This window comes from Stegostoma tigrinum, chromosome 16 (genome assembly GCF_030684315.1).
Source record: "Stegostoma tigrinum isolate sSteTig4 chromosome 16, sSteTig4.hap1, whole genome shotgun sequence".
Classification (NCBI taxonomy): Eukaryota; Metazoa; Chordata; class Chondrichthyes; order Orectolobiformes; family Stegostomatidae; genus Stegostoma; species Stegostoma tigrinum.
The window spans coordinates 65,488,776-65,505,229 of record NC_081369.1 but is presented as its reverse complement, the minus strand read 5'-3'; the positions used below and the strand labels follow the sequence as shown (position 1 = coordinate 65,505,229).

The window sequence follows — 16,454 nt, the reverse complement described above, 5'->3', positions numbered from 1 at the left end:
AGGTGGTTGAGAGGTGACTTAATTGAAACATATAAAATAATCAGAGGGTTAGATAGGGTGGATAGGGAGAGCCTTTTTCCTAGGATGGTGATGGCGAGCACGAGGGGGCGTAGCTTTAAATTGAGGGGTGAAAGATATAGGACAGATGTCAGAGGTGGTTTCTTTACTCAGAGAGTAGTAAGGGAATGGAACGCTTTGCCTGCAACGGTAGTAGATTCACCAACTTTAGGTACATTTAAGTCATCATTGGACAAGCATATGGACGTACATGGAATAGTGTAGGTTAGATGGGCTTGAGATCGGTATGACAGGTCGGCACAACATCGAGGGCCGAAGGGCCTGTACTGTGCTGTAATATTCTATGTTCTATGATCCTGATTGGATTGTTGTCTGCCTCATTAATTTATTTTCACCTTGCCCTGTGTGTTTCACTCTTAACATCCCGTTGTGTCTCACTGACTAGGTTGCCGTTGGTAACGGCTCAAATTACCTCTGAAGGATTATCTTCTAAGTGTTTGCAAGGGGGGAGATGACCTTAGGAATAGAAGAGACGGAGACAGTATTAATCCCACTGGAGATAAAGGCTGCTCCAGGGGGAGTCGGGAGGACACTGACCAGCATAGTGACAGGAAAAGATTCAGGATGGACGGAGGGGACTGTGACTAAAGGGAAACAGAGTCTAAAAGTCAAACAACAGCTCTCAACCCCAGCATCGAGTGAGAGCATGTGGATAAGGACAGCAGGATACCCTACCTGTTCACCATTCCGCTAGACCATGGCCTTTCGATCTGTAGCTCAGTTCCAGCAGGGGATCTGGGACTGGGGACAACGGAGAGAGCCGATGATGAAAGTGTGTGGAGATCCCTGGAGCAAGACCAGGAACCTGCTGTGGTAATGTGCCTGCTTCTCTTTATCAGATCTTGCATGCTCCCCTCAAATGCCCTATTGTGCTTTCTCTTATTCCAACCCGTCTGGACACAAGATAATACGGCGTAGAGCTGAATGAACACAGCAGGCCAAGCAGCATCAGAGGAGCAGGACGGCTCACGTTTCAGGCCTAGACCCTTCTTCAGCCTCCATTTGCTTTCCCTGATGTTGGGGATCGCTTTGCAGAACACCTATGCTCAGTTCGCACTAAACAACTGCACCTCCCAGTCGCAAACCATCTCAACTCCCCCCTCCCATTCCTCAGATGGCATGTCCATCCTGGGCCTCCTGCAGTGCCACAATGATCCCACCCGAAGGTTGCAGGAACAGCAACTCATATTCCGCTTGGGAACCCTGCAGTCCAATGGTATCAATGTGGATTTCACCAGCTTCAAAATCTCCCCTCCCCCCACCGCATCCCAAAACCAGCCTAGCTCGTCCCCACCGCCCTAAACTGTCCTTCCTCCCACCTATCCCCTCATCCCACCTCAAGCCGCACCTCCCTACCTCCCCATCTACACTCATCTTTACTGGCCCAATCCCCGCCTCTTTGACCTGTCTGTCTCCGTTCCACCTATCTTCTCCTCTATCCATCTTCTATCCACCTCCCCCTCTCTCCTTATTTATTTCAGAACCCCCTTTTCCGTCCCCCATTTCTGATGAGGGGTCTAGGCCCGAAACGCCAGCCTTCCTGCTCCTCTGATTCTGCTTGGCCTGCTGTGTTCACCCAGCTCCACACCTTGTTATCTCAGATTCTCCAGCATCTGCAGCTCCTACTATCTCAGTCTGGACACATCTTCAGTTTCTTCTCTCACCTCATTTATTGCATCTGCTCTCTTTTTGTTTGTCATTCTGAACAATGCTGCAGGAATATCAAATGAGGAGTTATTACTTAAACATCACTTCTCTGTGAAGCTTTGGGTTATGTCTTTGATTTATATATTATGAAACAAATGATGCTGTAAAGCTATGGAAAGCTAAAAGCTCTCTTCATAGTTTTGTCAACTTGAGAGAGACTCAGTGAAGATATAAATAAGGAGTGGGAGTAGGCCATTCAGCCCCTCAAGTTGATTCAATAATATGATGGCCGATCAATTACTCCACCTACCAACAAGAATCTTTCACCCACTTTCTTTCCGAGAATATGTGTATCTCTGCTTTAAAAATATTCAGGGACTCGGCTTCCAATGTACATTCACGAAGAGTTTCAAAGATTCACAACCCTCAGAGAGAAAAGCATTACCCCTCATCTCAGTCTTACATGGGTTATCCTGTCTTTTTGCCCAGTGACCCCAGCCTGAAATGTCCCCCCAGAGAAGGACATATCCTCTCAGCACCCACCTTATCAAGACCATTCGATAATCCTATCCTATTGCACAGGACCAGTCCAGTAATGATCTGCTGTCTGGTCAGCTTCAGAACACGTTGCTTTCACAAACTGAATTGAAAACGTCCTGTGAGCTCCTCATCGAAACTACCTCACGCAGATGGTTTTGTGGTGTCTGGGTTTTCATCGTACCTTTCTGAGCCATCATTCATTCCTTTGTACTCTACCCCCACTGTGTGCTTCCACTCCCCTCCCACAGGCCGCCTCTTACCTTCATCATTTGTCACCTTGACTCCAAACTGTTCAAACTAATTTCCTCAACTTTCTTGTGCTTATATCATCATTAATTAACAGAGCCACGCCCCAGTCATTCCCTAAATGTCTTTGGGACCCTTCAATATTACCATAAAACACAAGAGCAGAAGTAGGCCACTCTGCCCATCGAGTCTGCTCCCCCATTCAATGAGATCACGGCTGACCTGATTATCCTCAACTCCACTCCTACTCTTTTCCTCACATTCCTTAATTCTCTCACTAATTCTCACAGCCATGACTCTGTAACGGCTGGTTATTTCTCTTTGTTCTCTCAATTCATCTCTTTTATTCTGAATACTATGTGCATTCTGACACAAATCATTCAGTTGTAGCCTTTTACTGTTTTTGAACCTCGAGTGTTGCTTGCTGACTTACTCGTTAGATTTGTACACGTTATCCCCTTCCTAGTACAGTCTGTTTATCATTTCCCTTTGATTCTTGCCTTGTTTCTACTCTCACCAATTTTACCACATTTCCCCCCAGCCTCACGATTGAATTTGCTTCCACTACCCTTTCAGGTAACCCAGTTCCTACAGCTGTCCCTGAGTCAACGGTTATGAGTTCAAGTCCGAACCCAGATTTTGAGAAGAATAGCTGAGGCAGACCTCCCCGTACTGGAGGTGCTGCACTGCCTGAGGGGTTCTCTTTGGGATGGAGCCATGCCTGCCCTCTCAGCTGGGTCTAAATGAACCCAGAAAAGGAGCAGTGGTTAGTTACAATGTAGTTACCAACTCATTATCACCTGATTGTCTTTTTTTGGGATCTTGCTGTGCACCACCCGGCTGATACATTTCCTACACCAGCAACTGAAAACTTCGCAAACTTATTTCACTGGCTGGGAAGCACTTTGTGGGAAGGTTTCAGAGTCCATTATTACGGATGAAATTGTGGAGTACTTGGAAGTACATGGTAAAATAGGCCTGAGTCAGGGAGGCCATGCCTGACAAATCTGTTTAAATTCTTTGATGAAGTAATGAGACAAAAGAGATGTGCGATAACATAGTGTAGAGCTGGATGATGTGATCTATCTGAATTTCCAGAAGGCCTTTGACAAGATGCCACACAGGAGGCTGTAAATAAGATAACAGCCCATGGTGTCAGGGGCAAGGTACTGAAATGGATAGAGGATTGGCTGGCTGGGTGAAGGCAGAGAGTGGGGTCTTTCTCAGGATGGCAGAGGGTGACTAGTGGAGTTCTGCAGGAGTCAGTGTGGGGAACCACAGCTATTCACATTATAAATCAGCGATCTGGATAAAGGAAATGAGGGCATTGTTGGTAAGTTAGCAGATGACACAACGATAGGTGGAGGGACGGGTAGTGTTGAGGATGTGGGGAGGCTGCAGCAGGACTTTGACAGGCTGGGAGAGAGGGCAAAGAAGTGGCAGGTGAAATACAACGTGGGAAAGTGTGAGGTTATGAGCTTTGGTAGGAAGAGTACAGGTGAAGACTATTTTCTAAATGGGGGAAGGGTTTGGAAATCTGAAGCACAAAGGGATTTGGGAGCCTTAGTTCAGGATTCTCTCATGGTTAGCATTCAGGTTCAGTTGGCAATTAGAATGACAACTGCAACGTTAGCTTCCATTTCTGGAGGGTTAGAGTACAACAACAGGGGTGTACGGCTGACACTGTATAAGGCATTTGGAATATTGTGATCAGTTTTGAGCCCCATATCTAAGGAAGGATGTGCTGGTGTTAGAGGGGGGTCCAGAGGAGGTTTACAAGAATGATCCTGGGGACGAAGGACTTGTCAGATGAGAAGCGATTAAAGACTCTGGGTCTGTACTCGATGGAGTTTAGAAGGATTGGGGTGATGTGATTGAAACTTGCAAAACCCTGAGAGGCCTGGATAGAGTAGGATATGGAGAAGATGTTTCCAACAGTAGGAGAGACTAGAACCTAAGGGCACAGCCTCAGAGTGAATGGATGACCCTGTAGAACTAAGAGAGATAATAGGAACTGCAGTTACTGGAGAATCCATGAAAACAAAGTGTGAAGCTGGATGCACACAGCAGGCACACAGCATCTCAGGAGCACAAAAGCTGACGTTTCAGGCCTAGACCCTTCATCAGAAAAGGCCTATGCGCAAAACATCAGCTTTTGTGCTCCTAAGATGCTGCTTGGCCTGCTGTGTTCATCCAGCTTCACACTTTGTTACCCTGAGGAACTAAGATGAGGAGGAATTTCTTCAGCCAGAGGCTGGGGAATCTGTGGTACTCGTTGTCACAAGAGGGCAGTGGAGGGCAAGTCATTGAGTGTATTTAAGACAGAGATAGGCAGGTTTTTAGTAAGGGGGGAGCAAGGGTTACGAGGAAAAGGCAGGAGGAGGGTTGAGAAACATATCTGCCATAATTTAACGGGCTGAATGGCCTAATCCTACTCCTTTATCCTATGGTGTTATCTGATGGTTGATTGTTGAAAAACAGGAACAAAGCAGAAAGAGACAGAAACAGGCTCCCAATCCCAGGGAATGGGTGACAAACTGTACAGAGATGTAAGTGGATCACACGTTTGCCCTCCTGGTGTTGTCATTTCTCAGTAAGAGCAACATTTATTCCCCAGAGAGCAGTTAAGAATCAACCACGTTGCTGTGGGTCTGGAGTCACATGTAGGCCAGACCAGGTAAGGATGGCAGTTTCCTTCCCTAAAGGACATTAGTGAACCAGGTGGGGTTTTCTGACAAAGATAGTTGTCGTGATCACCCCTAGATTAGCTTTTAATTCTGGGTCATTGGAGCTCCGTAGGCCCATTGGGAATTATTCCCTATTCATGGTCCCGGCTGGGACTGCAGTGAGCAGCAGGCAGGAACCAGTGTTTGGGGAAGGCACAGGGAGCGTTCAGAATTAGGACAGGGTTGCCAACTATCTCCAGGTTCGCTGTGGATCTGGGAAAAGAAAAATTGAAGAGGGGAGTGAGGAAACAGACAGAGACTGAAGGGTCTGGCCTGTTGTCCCTCCAGCCATCTGTCTCCAGAAGGAACTTGAACTCAGCAATGTGAGAAGGAAGGTCAGTGTCTCAATCCACTCTCTAAAACATTGACTTTCTTCTTTCAGGATCAGGACTTCAGGTAAATCCAAGACAGACAGGAAAGGTAAATTCAGCTCAATGCTCTTCTGTGGGAATAAGAGGCATTCTAATCAATTTGGGACAGGCTGGGGGTCACGGGGCAATGGGGGGAGGAAGGGGGTGAGGGGGAATGTGGGAGGCAGGAGGCGAGGGGGAAATGGGAGCAGGACGTGAGAGGAATGGGGGAGTCAGGGGCTGAGGTGAGTAATGGGGGAAAGGGGTGAGGGAGATGGGGGAGGCAGGGGGGTAAGATGGGTAACGGGGGAGGCGGGGATGAGGGAATAACGGGGGTGAAGGAAGAATGGGGGAAGGCAGAGGGTGGTGGGAATGAGGGGTCATCGGGAGAGGGGATGGGGTGTCAGTGGGAGAGGGGGTAAATAGGGAAGAGGCAGGGGGTGAGGGATGAATGAGTGGATTAGCAATGGAGGAGTGATTAAAATGAAGGACGCACAGGAGACCAAATAAGGGTTTGCAGAGATCTCAGAGGGTTGCTGGAGATTCAGCTGGAGTGAAGAATCTATGACCACCCTCTCCCTGCCGTCTTCCCTATTGCCCCTTCCTTCCTCCTATGTCCCCCACATCCTCTCTCAATCCCCCTCCCCTCATTCCCCACCGACTATTTGCAGGAAATTAGGAACTGAGCCTGATCAGTGGTCCCACACTGCCACCTGGTGGATAGGCGTGGCAGTTAACAAAGTATGGAGCTGGATGAACACAGCAGGCCAAGCAGCATCTCAGGAGCACAAAAGCTGACGTTTCGGGCCTAGACCCTTCTTCAGAAAAGTTTCTTGCCTGTTGTCAGCTTTCTCTTCACCTCTTCCCCGACATAACAGCGCGATAAATGGCTCTTCTTGTAAGAGCTTCAATAGGTGAACACAGGCTAGATGTTGAACAATAAAAGCATCACAGCAAATCTTGGCATTGGAACAAAAGCAGGCCATTCAACCCCTTGAGACTATTCTGCCATTCAGTTCCATCATCACTAATGGGTATTTTAAAGTCATCTATTCAGCCTGACCAACATATTTAATCCCCTTATCCAACAAAAAAAACTATTCATCTCAATGTTGAACTTTCCAGCTGAGCTCAATATCCACAATATTTTGCTGGTGACAGTTATAGATTTTCATGACCCTTGGACCAGAAGTTGCTCACTGGTTTGATTTCAGAATGGCTTCTCTGTAAAGTTAATGTTGATCTAAAGTCCTCCACAGGGAGGGCAGGAGTGCATTCTGGTCAATCAACATGGTCACATTCATTATCATCTATACACTTTGGCAAAGGTCACTTTAATTTTCAAACCTGAAGTTAGTTTGAATCAGGTCAGTGCAGCTGCCAATCCCGGTGCTGCTCAGGAAGCACTGACCCATTTCTATGTTTGAGCATCTTACCGTCAGACTGTGACCAAAGTTTATCCCAACTGGGTCACAGTTCTCAACATCAGCCTTTTGCTGGTTTCTAGAAGGGAGTTCTAGCCGACAATGGTCCTCCTTACAACCCTCCCCCTCCCTTGCCTCATCTCCTCCGACAGCGACTATATTCCTCTCTATTGAGTCCCAAGGAGCCATGAGGAATCCCCTGGTGCCATTCACCACACAGTGATTGCAGGGAGGCCGGATGTATCCGAAAGGACTTGCATTTTTATAGCATATTTTCCTCTCTCAGGCCCAAACGGGCTTTAAAAGTTAAAGTGCTTTGTGAAGGGTAGTCACCAGTAAGACCATAAGCAATAGGAGCAGGAGTAAGCCATTCAGGCATCAAGTCTGTCCTGCCATTCAATAAGATTATAACTGATCGGATACTCTTCAACTGAATGACCCAGCCTCAGTAGCCCTCTGTGGTGAGGAATTCCATAGATTTACTACCCTCTGAGAGAAGAAATTCCTCCTCATCTCTGTCCTAAATGGGCAACCCTTTATTCTGAGATTGTACCTTCTGGTCCTAGACCCTCCCACAAAGGAAACCAATCTTTCCAAATCTACCCTGCCGAGTTCCCTAAGAGCCTTGTAGATTTCAATAAAGCTACCCCTCATTCTTCTAAACAACCCAATGAGCACAGGCCCAAACCTTCCAACCTCTTCTCATAGGTCAGTCCCTCATACCTGGTATCAAGTGAGTGAACCTTCTCTGGACTGCCTCCAACCCCAATCTACCTGTCCTTAGATAAGGGGACCAAAATCATTCACAATTATTCCTGGTGTGATCTGACTAATGCCTTGATATTTTTAGCAAACCCTTCCTACTTGTACACCCCATTGCCTTTGAAATAAAGGTCAATACTCCATTTGCTCTCCCTATTACCCACTGACCTTGGATGCTAGCTTTTTATGCTTCATACACAAGGGGTCTCAAATCTCGCTGTCGTGTACCTTTCAGACCTTCCCCATTGAGCTAACATTCAGCTCCTGTAATTCTTCCTAACAAACTGCGTAACATCACCTTTTCCCATGTTATACTCCACCTGCCAAGCGTTTTTCCCCACCCCCTAAACCTGGCTATATTCCTCATCTGAATCTTTGTGTCATCTTCACCATTTGCTTTGCCACTTATTTTATGTCATCCACTAACCTGGCTGCAGTCCTCTCACTTTCCTCATCCTAGTTATTAATACTTATTCTAAAGAACTGTAGCCCCAGCACTCCCCTGTGGCACACCTCCATTTACAGATTGCCAATGTGAAAACGTCACCAGTATCCCAACTCTCTGCTATCTAGGTTGCAGACATTTCCTCACCCTGCTAGGTAACATCGTCAGTGTGCCTCCGGTAAAACGTTGGTGTTCTGTCCCACTTGTTATTTATATGCCTCGGTTTGCTTGGGATGGTTGGCATCGCTTCCGGTTCTGTTTCTCAGAGGTTTGTATATCGGGTCCAGTTCAGTGTGTTTGTTGATGGAGTTCCGGTTGGAATGCCAGGCCTCCTGGAATTCCCTGACATGTTTCTGTTTGGCTTGTGATATTATGAATGTGTTGTCCCAGTCAAATTCCTGTCCTTCTTTACCCGTGTGTATGGAGGACAGTGAGAATTGATCATGTCTCTTGGTGGCTAGTTGATGTTTGTGTGTCCTTATTGTCAGTTTTCTTCCAGTTTGGCCTATGTAATGTTTCTCACAGTCCTTGCATGGTATTTTGTAAATTACGTTAGTTTTATTGGTTGCGGATATTGGATCCTTTACGTTTATCAGTAGCTGTCACAGGGCAGTTGTTGGTTTGTGGGCTACCCTGATACCTAGGGGTCTGAGTAGCCTTGTGGTCATCTCTGAAATGTCCTTGATGTACAGTAGGGTGATTGGTGAGTCTGGCCGTGTTGTGTCTCCTTGTTACAGCCTGTCACAGAGGTAGTGGCGGATTGTGCTTTCTGGGTATCCGTTCCTTTTAAAAACTCTGTATAAGTGCTCCTGTTCTACTTTGTGCAATTCCAGGTTGCCGTAGTGTGTTATGGATCATTTGAACAATGTCCTGATGCAGCTCTGTTTATGGGTGTTAGGGTGGTTGCTGGAGTAACTAAGTGTCTGGTCTGTATGTGTGGCCTTTCAGTATACGCTAGTCTGGAGTTCCCCATTATTCTTACATTCTGTCATTATGTCTAAGAAGGGTATTGGTTATTGTTCTCTTCTCCTTGTGTGAATTTTATTCCGGTGAGGATGTTGTTTTTGTGTCGCTGGGGTTTCTTCTAGTCTCGTGTGTTTGATAATCACAAAGTTGTCATCTACATTGCGGACCCAGAGTTTGGGCTGTATCGTGGGGAGCGCTGTTCATTCTAACTTTTGCACTACTGCGTCTGCAATCAGTCCTGATCTTGGGGATCCCATTGGTGTTCCATTGATTTGGTTGAATATACGGCCATTGAAGGTGAATTGGGTTATGAGGCACAGATCCAATAGTTTCAGGGTGCTGTCCTTGTTGATGCTGTTGGTGTGTGGGGTGCCTGTCTTCCTGATTCATCCAGCAGTGTGGCAATTGTTCCTTTGGTGAGGTCAATGTTTATGGATGTAAGTAGTGCTGTTACATCAAAGGATATCATTATCTCATCCTTTTCTATCCTGATGTCCTTGATGTTGTTGAGGGATTCTCGGGAGGAGTGGATGGAATGGATAGTGTTGTCAACTAAGTATTTCAATTTCTGCAGCAGTTCTTTGGCTAATCTATATGTTGGTTTGCCTGGTAGTGAGACAATGGGTCTGAGGGGGATCCCTGGCTTATGTCCCTTGGGAGTCCATAGCAGCAGGGTGTGTTGGATTCCTCTGGCTTCATTTTTAGGTAATCTGTCTTGCTGATATCTCCTGAGCTGTGTAATTTCTCCAGGGCTGTTGTACACCGGATCCCCAACTGTGGTGTTGGGCCGATCACCATCTGGTGGTAGGTGTTGGTATTGGGTAGTGTGTTGGGCTCTGTTATGGAATCCTGTCATGCATCCTCTGTCCACTGTGAGATTATGATGTTTTTGTCTTTCTTGAGTCTTCCCCGGGCTTTCTTCTCTTCTGTGTTAAATGTGTTCCACTTACATTTTCTGTTCAGTGTTGGAACTATTGTGTGTCTGATGGTCTGTTGTATTTCTCTCATGAGTCTATTGGTCTTTTAGTGTCACATCCAGTGCAGCCAGAAAGTCAGTCTTTTTAGGATCTCTGGAGTTATAATTCAGTCCATGTACCTGAACAGCCCTCTCAGTGTCTGTAAATGGTTGGTCTGAGATGTTCTTGGTCCATGTTTCTATTGTCCATGTTGATGTCAAGGCTACTCAGACCCCTAGGTATCAGGGTAGCCCACAAACCAACAACTGCCCTGCGACAGCTACTGACAAACATAAAGGATCCAATATCCGCAACCAATAAAACTAATGTAATTTACAAAATACCATGCAAGGTCTGTGAGAAACATTACACAGGCCACACTGGAAGAAAACTGACAATAAGGAAACACAAACATCAACTAGCCACTAAGAGACATGATCAATTCTCACTGTCCTCCATACACACGGGTAAAGAAGGACAGGAATTTGACTGGGACAACACATTCATAATAGCACAAGCCAAACAGAGACATGTCAGGGAATTCCAGGAGGCCTGGCATTCCAACCGGAACTCCATCAACAAACACACTGAACTGGACCCGATATACAAACCTCTGAGAAACAGAACCGGAAGCGATGCCAACCATCCCAAGCAAACCGAGGCATATAAATAACAAGTGGGACAGAACACCAACGTTTTACCGGAGGCATGCTGACAATGTTACCTAGCAGGGTGAGGAAATGTTTGAAACCAAACCTACCGGCTCAGTGAGCAAGTCTACAACCTCATCCACAACCCGAGCTACAAATCTTCTCAAAACTTCCCCATTTTCTATTTGTTAACCAATCCTCTAGCTATGCTAATGTACTAACCCCAACTTATTAAGTAGCTGAATGTATGGCACCTTATCAGATTTTTCTGAAAATCCTGCTTCCCCTTAATTATTCTGCTTGATACCTCCTCAAAGAATTCTAGTAAATGTGTTGGCCGTGATTCCCCTTTCATGAGGCCATGTTGCCTCTGCTTGATCATGTGATGTATTTCTAAATGCCTTGCTGTAAAGTCAACTGACCTATGGTTACCTGTGTTTTGTTAACCCTCATGTTTTAAATCGAAGATCTAAGAATTCCTGGAAGATTACACCAAGTCCATCACTATCTCTGTGACTACTTCCTGTAATAACCAGGGGTGCATCCCATCAACTGCAGGATGTTGTACTGCGGGAAATATTCCCAATACATCGGAGACTCGAAAAGACTAATCTTTACCTCCCTCTTCATGTTGCCCCTTGTAGGCACCATCTGAAGGCATGCTGTTAGTTGCTCTAACAACACCAGCTCTCTGAATGCCTTCACTGCTGTCAAATTCTGTTATAGCACAGACAGACCCCATTCGGTCCATCGTGGCAATCTCCTGCCCTTTCCCCATATGTTCACTATTTCCATCCAAATCAACATCCACTTGAATCTGCCTCCACCTCAAATGATCAGCCTGCTGCCTGGATATCTAGCACTGGAAAAGCAGGAAGTATCTCTTGATTTGACACTGGGGAGATTAGGGCCATTGTTTTCAGCTGCTACTCCAAACTTTGCTTCCTAACCAGTAATCCACCACAGCCCAAAATGCAGTCATTCCTGCCAGCATTGATCCTGCAAATTTGGAACCCTGATAATATCCCACCATCTCACACTGACTGAGTTCACCCAGCCCCAAAACCATTCTCTGTGCCTTGAATCAGTACCATCTCCACTGTTGGTGAAGTGCACTCTGGGCTGGATCAGACATCAGACCCTCTATATACCTGAGGTTTTTCAAAATTCCCCTTTCGCTGCAAGACCCTTTCACAGTTCACCCCCACTGCTTACAGACCTACATTGACTCCAGGTTATGCAAAATCTTGGCTTTAAAATTCTTATCCTTGTTTTCTAACCCTTTCCTGCCTTGTCCCTTCCTATCTCTGTAACCTCCTGCAGTTTCCCAAACCTCTCGGAACTCAGCATTCCTCTCATTCGGGCCTCTTCATCCACCCGTTATTAGAATCACAACCTACTGGTGACTAGGCCACAAGGTTTACAATTCACTCCTTAAACTCCTGACTTTCCGAACTGAAGACGATCTGTAAAAATTAGTCTGTTTCACCCGGTTTCTGGTTTTTGACCATCATCCAGTGCTGAATGTCACACCTTATTTTTTATCGCTTTGGGGAAGCATCTTGGGAGGTTTCGCTGACCAAAGGCCTGAATTCGACATGAATGCTTGATGTGTCCCACCCAATAGGCGCAGAGAACCACCAATAAACAGCAATGACATAATCACACCATTGGTCTTCTAACAGTGTGGCCCTTCAGACCACAATGTACACCCTGATACAACAATGTGTCAATTTCATATTAAATCCGACAGAGAGCACCTCCGACAGTGCGGCGCTCCCTCAGCACTGAACCTCCGACAGTGCAGCACTCCCTCAGCGCTGACCCTCCGACAGTGCGAATCTCCCACATCACTGAGCCTCCGACAGCGCCCGCACCCTCAGCACTGACCCTCCGACAGTGCGACTCTCCCACATCACTGAGCCTCCGACAGCGCCCGCACCCTCAGCACTGACCCTCCGACAGTGCCCGCTCCCTCAGCACTGACCCTCCGACAGTGCCCCGCTCCCTCAGCACTGACCCTCCGACAGTGCCCCGCTCCCTCAGCACTGACCCACCGACAGTGCCCGCTCCCTCAGCACTGACCCTCCGACAGTGCGACACTCCCTCAGCACTGACCCTCCGACAGTGCCTGCTCCATCAGCACTGACCCTCCGACAGTGCGACACTCCCTCAGCACTGACCCTCCGAGAGTGCCTGCTCCCTCAGCGCTGACCCTCCGAGAGTGCGGCACTCCCACATCACTGAGCCTCCGACAGTGCCCGCACCCTCAGCACTGACCCTCCGACAGTGCCCGCTCCGTCAGCACTGACCGTCCGACAGTGCGGCACTCCCTCAGCACAGGACCTCCAACAGTGCGACACTCCATCAGCACTGACCCTCCCACAGTGCCTGCTCCCTCAGCACTGACCCTCCGACAGTGCCTCGTTCCGTCAGCGCTGACCCTCCGACAGTGCGGTACTCCCTCAGCACTGACCCTCCGACAGTGCGACAACTCCCTCAGCACTGACCCTCCGACAGTGCCCACTCCCTCAGCACTGACCCTCCGACAGTGCCCGCTCCCTCAGCACTGACCCTCCAACAGTGCGGTGCTCCCTCAGCACTGACCCTCCGACAGTGCCTGCTCCCTCAGCACTGACCCTCCGACAGTGCGGCACTCCCTCAGCGCTGACCCTCCGACATTGCCCGCTCGCTCAGCACTGACCCTCCGACAGCGCCCCCTCCCTCAGCACTGACCCTCCGACAGTGCCCGCTCCCTCAGCACTGACCCTCCGACAACGCCCCCTCCCTCAGCACTGACCCTCCGACAGTGCCCGCTGCCTCAGCACTGACCCTCCAACAGTGCAGCACTCCCTCAGCGCTGACCCTCCGACAGTGCAGCACTCCCTCAGCACTGACCCTCCGACAGTGCGGCACTCCCTCAGCACTGACCCTCCGACAGTGCGGCACTCCCTCAGCACTGACCGTCCCACAGTGCCCGCTCCCTCAGCTCAAACCCTCCGACAGTGCCCGCACCCTCAGCACTGACCCACCGACAGTGCCCGCTCCCTTAGCACTGACCGTCCGCCAGTGCCCGATCCCTCAGCAGTGACCCTCCGACAGTGCCCGATCCCTCAGCGCTGACCCTCCGACAGTGCGACACTCCCTCAGCACTGACCGTCCGACAGTGCCCACACCCTCAGCGCGACACTCCCTCAGCACTGACCCTCCGACAGTGCCCACTCCCTCAGCACTGACCCTCCGACAGTGCCCGCTCCCTCAGCACTGACCCTCCAACAGTGCGACACTCCCTCAGCACTGACCCCCCAACAGTGCGGTGCTCCCTCAGCACTGACCCTCCGACAGTGCCTGCTCCCTCAGCACTGACCCTCCGACAGTGCGGCACTCCCTCAGCGCTGACCCTCCGACAGTGCCCGCTCCCTCAGCACTGACCCTCCGACAGCGCCCCCTCCCTCAGCACTGACCCTCCGACAGTGCCCGCTCCCTCAGCACTGACCCTCCGACAACGCCCCCTCCCTCAGCACTGACCCTCCGACAGTGCCCGCTGCCTCAGCACTGACCCTCCAACAGTGCAGCACTCCCTCAGCACTGACCCTCCGACAGTGCAGCACTCCCTCAGCACTGACCCTCCGACAGTGCGGCACTCCCTCAGCACTGACCGTCCCACAGTGCCCGCTCCCTCAGCTCAAACCCTCCGACAGTGCCCGCACCCTCAGCACTGACCCACCGACAGTGCCCGCTCGCTCAGCACTGACCGTCCGCCAGTGCCCGATCCCTCAGCAGTGACCCTCCGACAGTGCCCACACCCTCAGCACTGACCCTCCAACAGTGCGACACTCCCTCAGCACTGACCCCACAACAGTGCGGTGCTCCCTCAGCACTGACCCTCCGACAGTGACCACTCCCTCAGCGCTGACCCTCCGACAGTGCCCGCTCCCTCAGCTCTGACCCTCCGACAGTGCGACACTCCCTCAGCACTGACCCTCCGCCAGTGCCTGCTCCCTCAGCGCCGACCCTCCGACAGTGCCCACTCCCTCAGCACTGACCCTCCGACAGTGCCCACTCCCTCAGCACTGACCCTCCGACAGTACGGGACTCCCTCAGCACTGACCCTCCGACAGTGCCCACTCCCTCAGCGCTGACCCTCCGACAGTGCGACACTCCCTCAGCGCTGACCCTCCGACAGTGCGAGACTCCCTCAGCACTGACCCTCCAACAGTGCCCGGTCCCTCAGCACTGACCCTGCAACAGTGCGGCATTCCCTCAGCACTGACCCTCCGACAGTGCCCGCTCCCTCAGTGCTGACCCTCCGACAGTGCGAAACTCCCTCAGCACTGACCCTCCGACAGTGCCCACTCCCTCAGCACTGACCCTCCGACAGTGCGGGACTCCATCAGCAGTGACGCTCCGACAGTGCCGGCTCCCTCAGCGCTGACCCTCCGACAGTCTGGTGCTCCCTCAGCACTGACCCTCCGCCAGTGCAGCACTCACTCAGCACTGACCCTCCGACAGTGCCTGCTCCCTCAGCACTGACCCTCCGACAGTGCCCGCTCCCTCAGCACTGACCCTCCGACAGTGCCCGCTCCCTCAGCACTGACCCTCCGACAGTGCGACACTCCCTCAGCACTGACCCTCCGACAGTGCGACACTCCCTCAGCACTGACCCTCCGACAGTGCGACACTCCCTCAGCATTGACCCTCCGACAGTGCGACACTCCCTCAGCACTGACCCTCCAACAGTGCGACACTCCCTCAGCATTGACCCTCCGACAGTGCGACACTCCCTCAGCACTGACCCTCCGACAGTGCCCGCTCCCTCAGCACTGACCCTCCGACAGTGACCACTCCCTCCGCACTGACCCTCTGACAGTGACCACTCCCACAGCACTGACCCTAAAACAGTGCCCTCTCCCTCAGCTCTAACCCTCCGACAGTGCCTGCTCCCTCAGCACTGACCCTCCGACAGTACGGGACTCCATCAGCACTGACCCTCCGACAGTGCCCGCTCCCTCAGCGCTGACCCTCCGACAGTGTGGTGCTCCCTCAGCATTGACCCTCCGCCAGTGCAGCACCCCCTCAGCACTGACTCACCGACAGTGCCCACTCCCTCAGCACTGACCCTCCGACAGTGCCCCGCTCCCTCAGCACTGACCCTCCGACAGTGCCCGCTCCCTCAGCACTGACTCTCCGACAGTGCCCAGTCCCTCAGCACTGACCCTCCGACAGTGCCCGCTCCCTCAGCACTGAACCTCCGACAGTGCAGCACCCCCTCAGCACTGACTCACCGACAGTGCCCACTCCCTCAGCACTGACCTTCCGACAGTGCCCCGCTCCCTCAGCACTGACCCTCCGACAGTGCCCGCTCCCTCAGCACTGACTCTCCGACAGTGCCCACTCCCTCAGCACTGACCCTCCGACAGTGACCACTCCCTCAGCAATGACCCTCCAACAGTGCCCGCTCCCTCAGCGCTGACCCTCCGACAGTGCGACACTCCCTCAGCACTGACCCTCGGACAATGCAGCACCCCCTCAGCACTGACGCTCCGACAGTGCCCACTCCCTCAGCGCTGACCCTCGAACAGTGCCCGCTCCCTCAGTGCTGACCCTCCGACAGAGCGACACTCCCTCAGCACTGACCCTCCGACAGTGCCCGCTCACTCAGCA

The 16,454-nt window shown here is 50.8% G+C and overlaps 1 protein-coding gene across 3 annotated transcripts in view; it reads left to right on the top strand.

Annotated features, from left to right (window-relative positions):
* LOC132210624 (carbohydrate sulfotransferase 8-like) overlaps nt 1–16,454 on the top strand; it is a 203,328-nt gene that overhangs the window by 104,577 nt on the left and 82,297 nt on the right. For 2 of the 3 annotated variants that reach the window (XM_059651559.1, XM_059651560.1), the window contains exon 3: nt 5,620–5,657. The exons of the other annotated variant lie outside the window; for it this stretch is intronic. In XM_059651559.1, the coding sequence (XP_059507542.1) occupies nt 5,620–5,657 (38 nt within the window). The remainder of the gene's footprint in view (nt 1–5,619; nt 5,658–16,454) is intronic. 3 annotated transcript variants of the gene reach the window in all.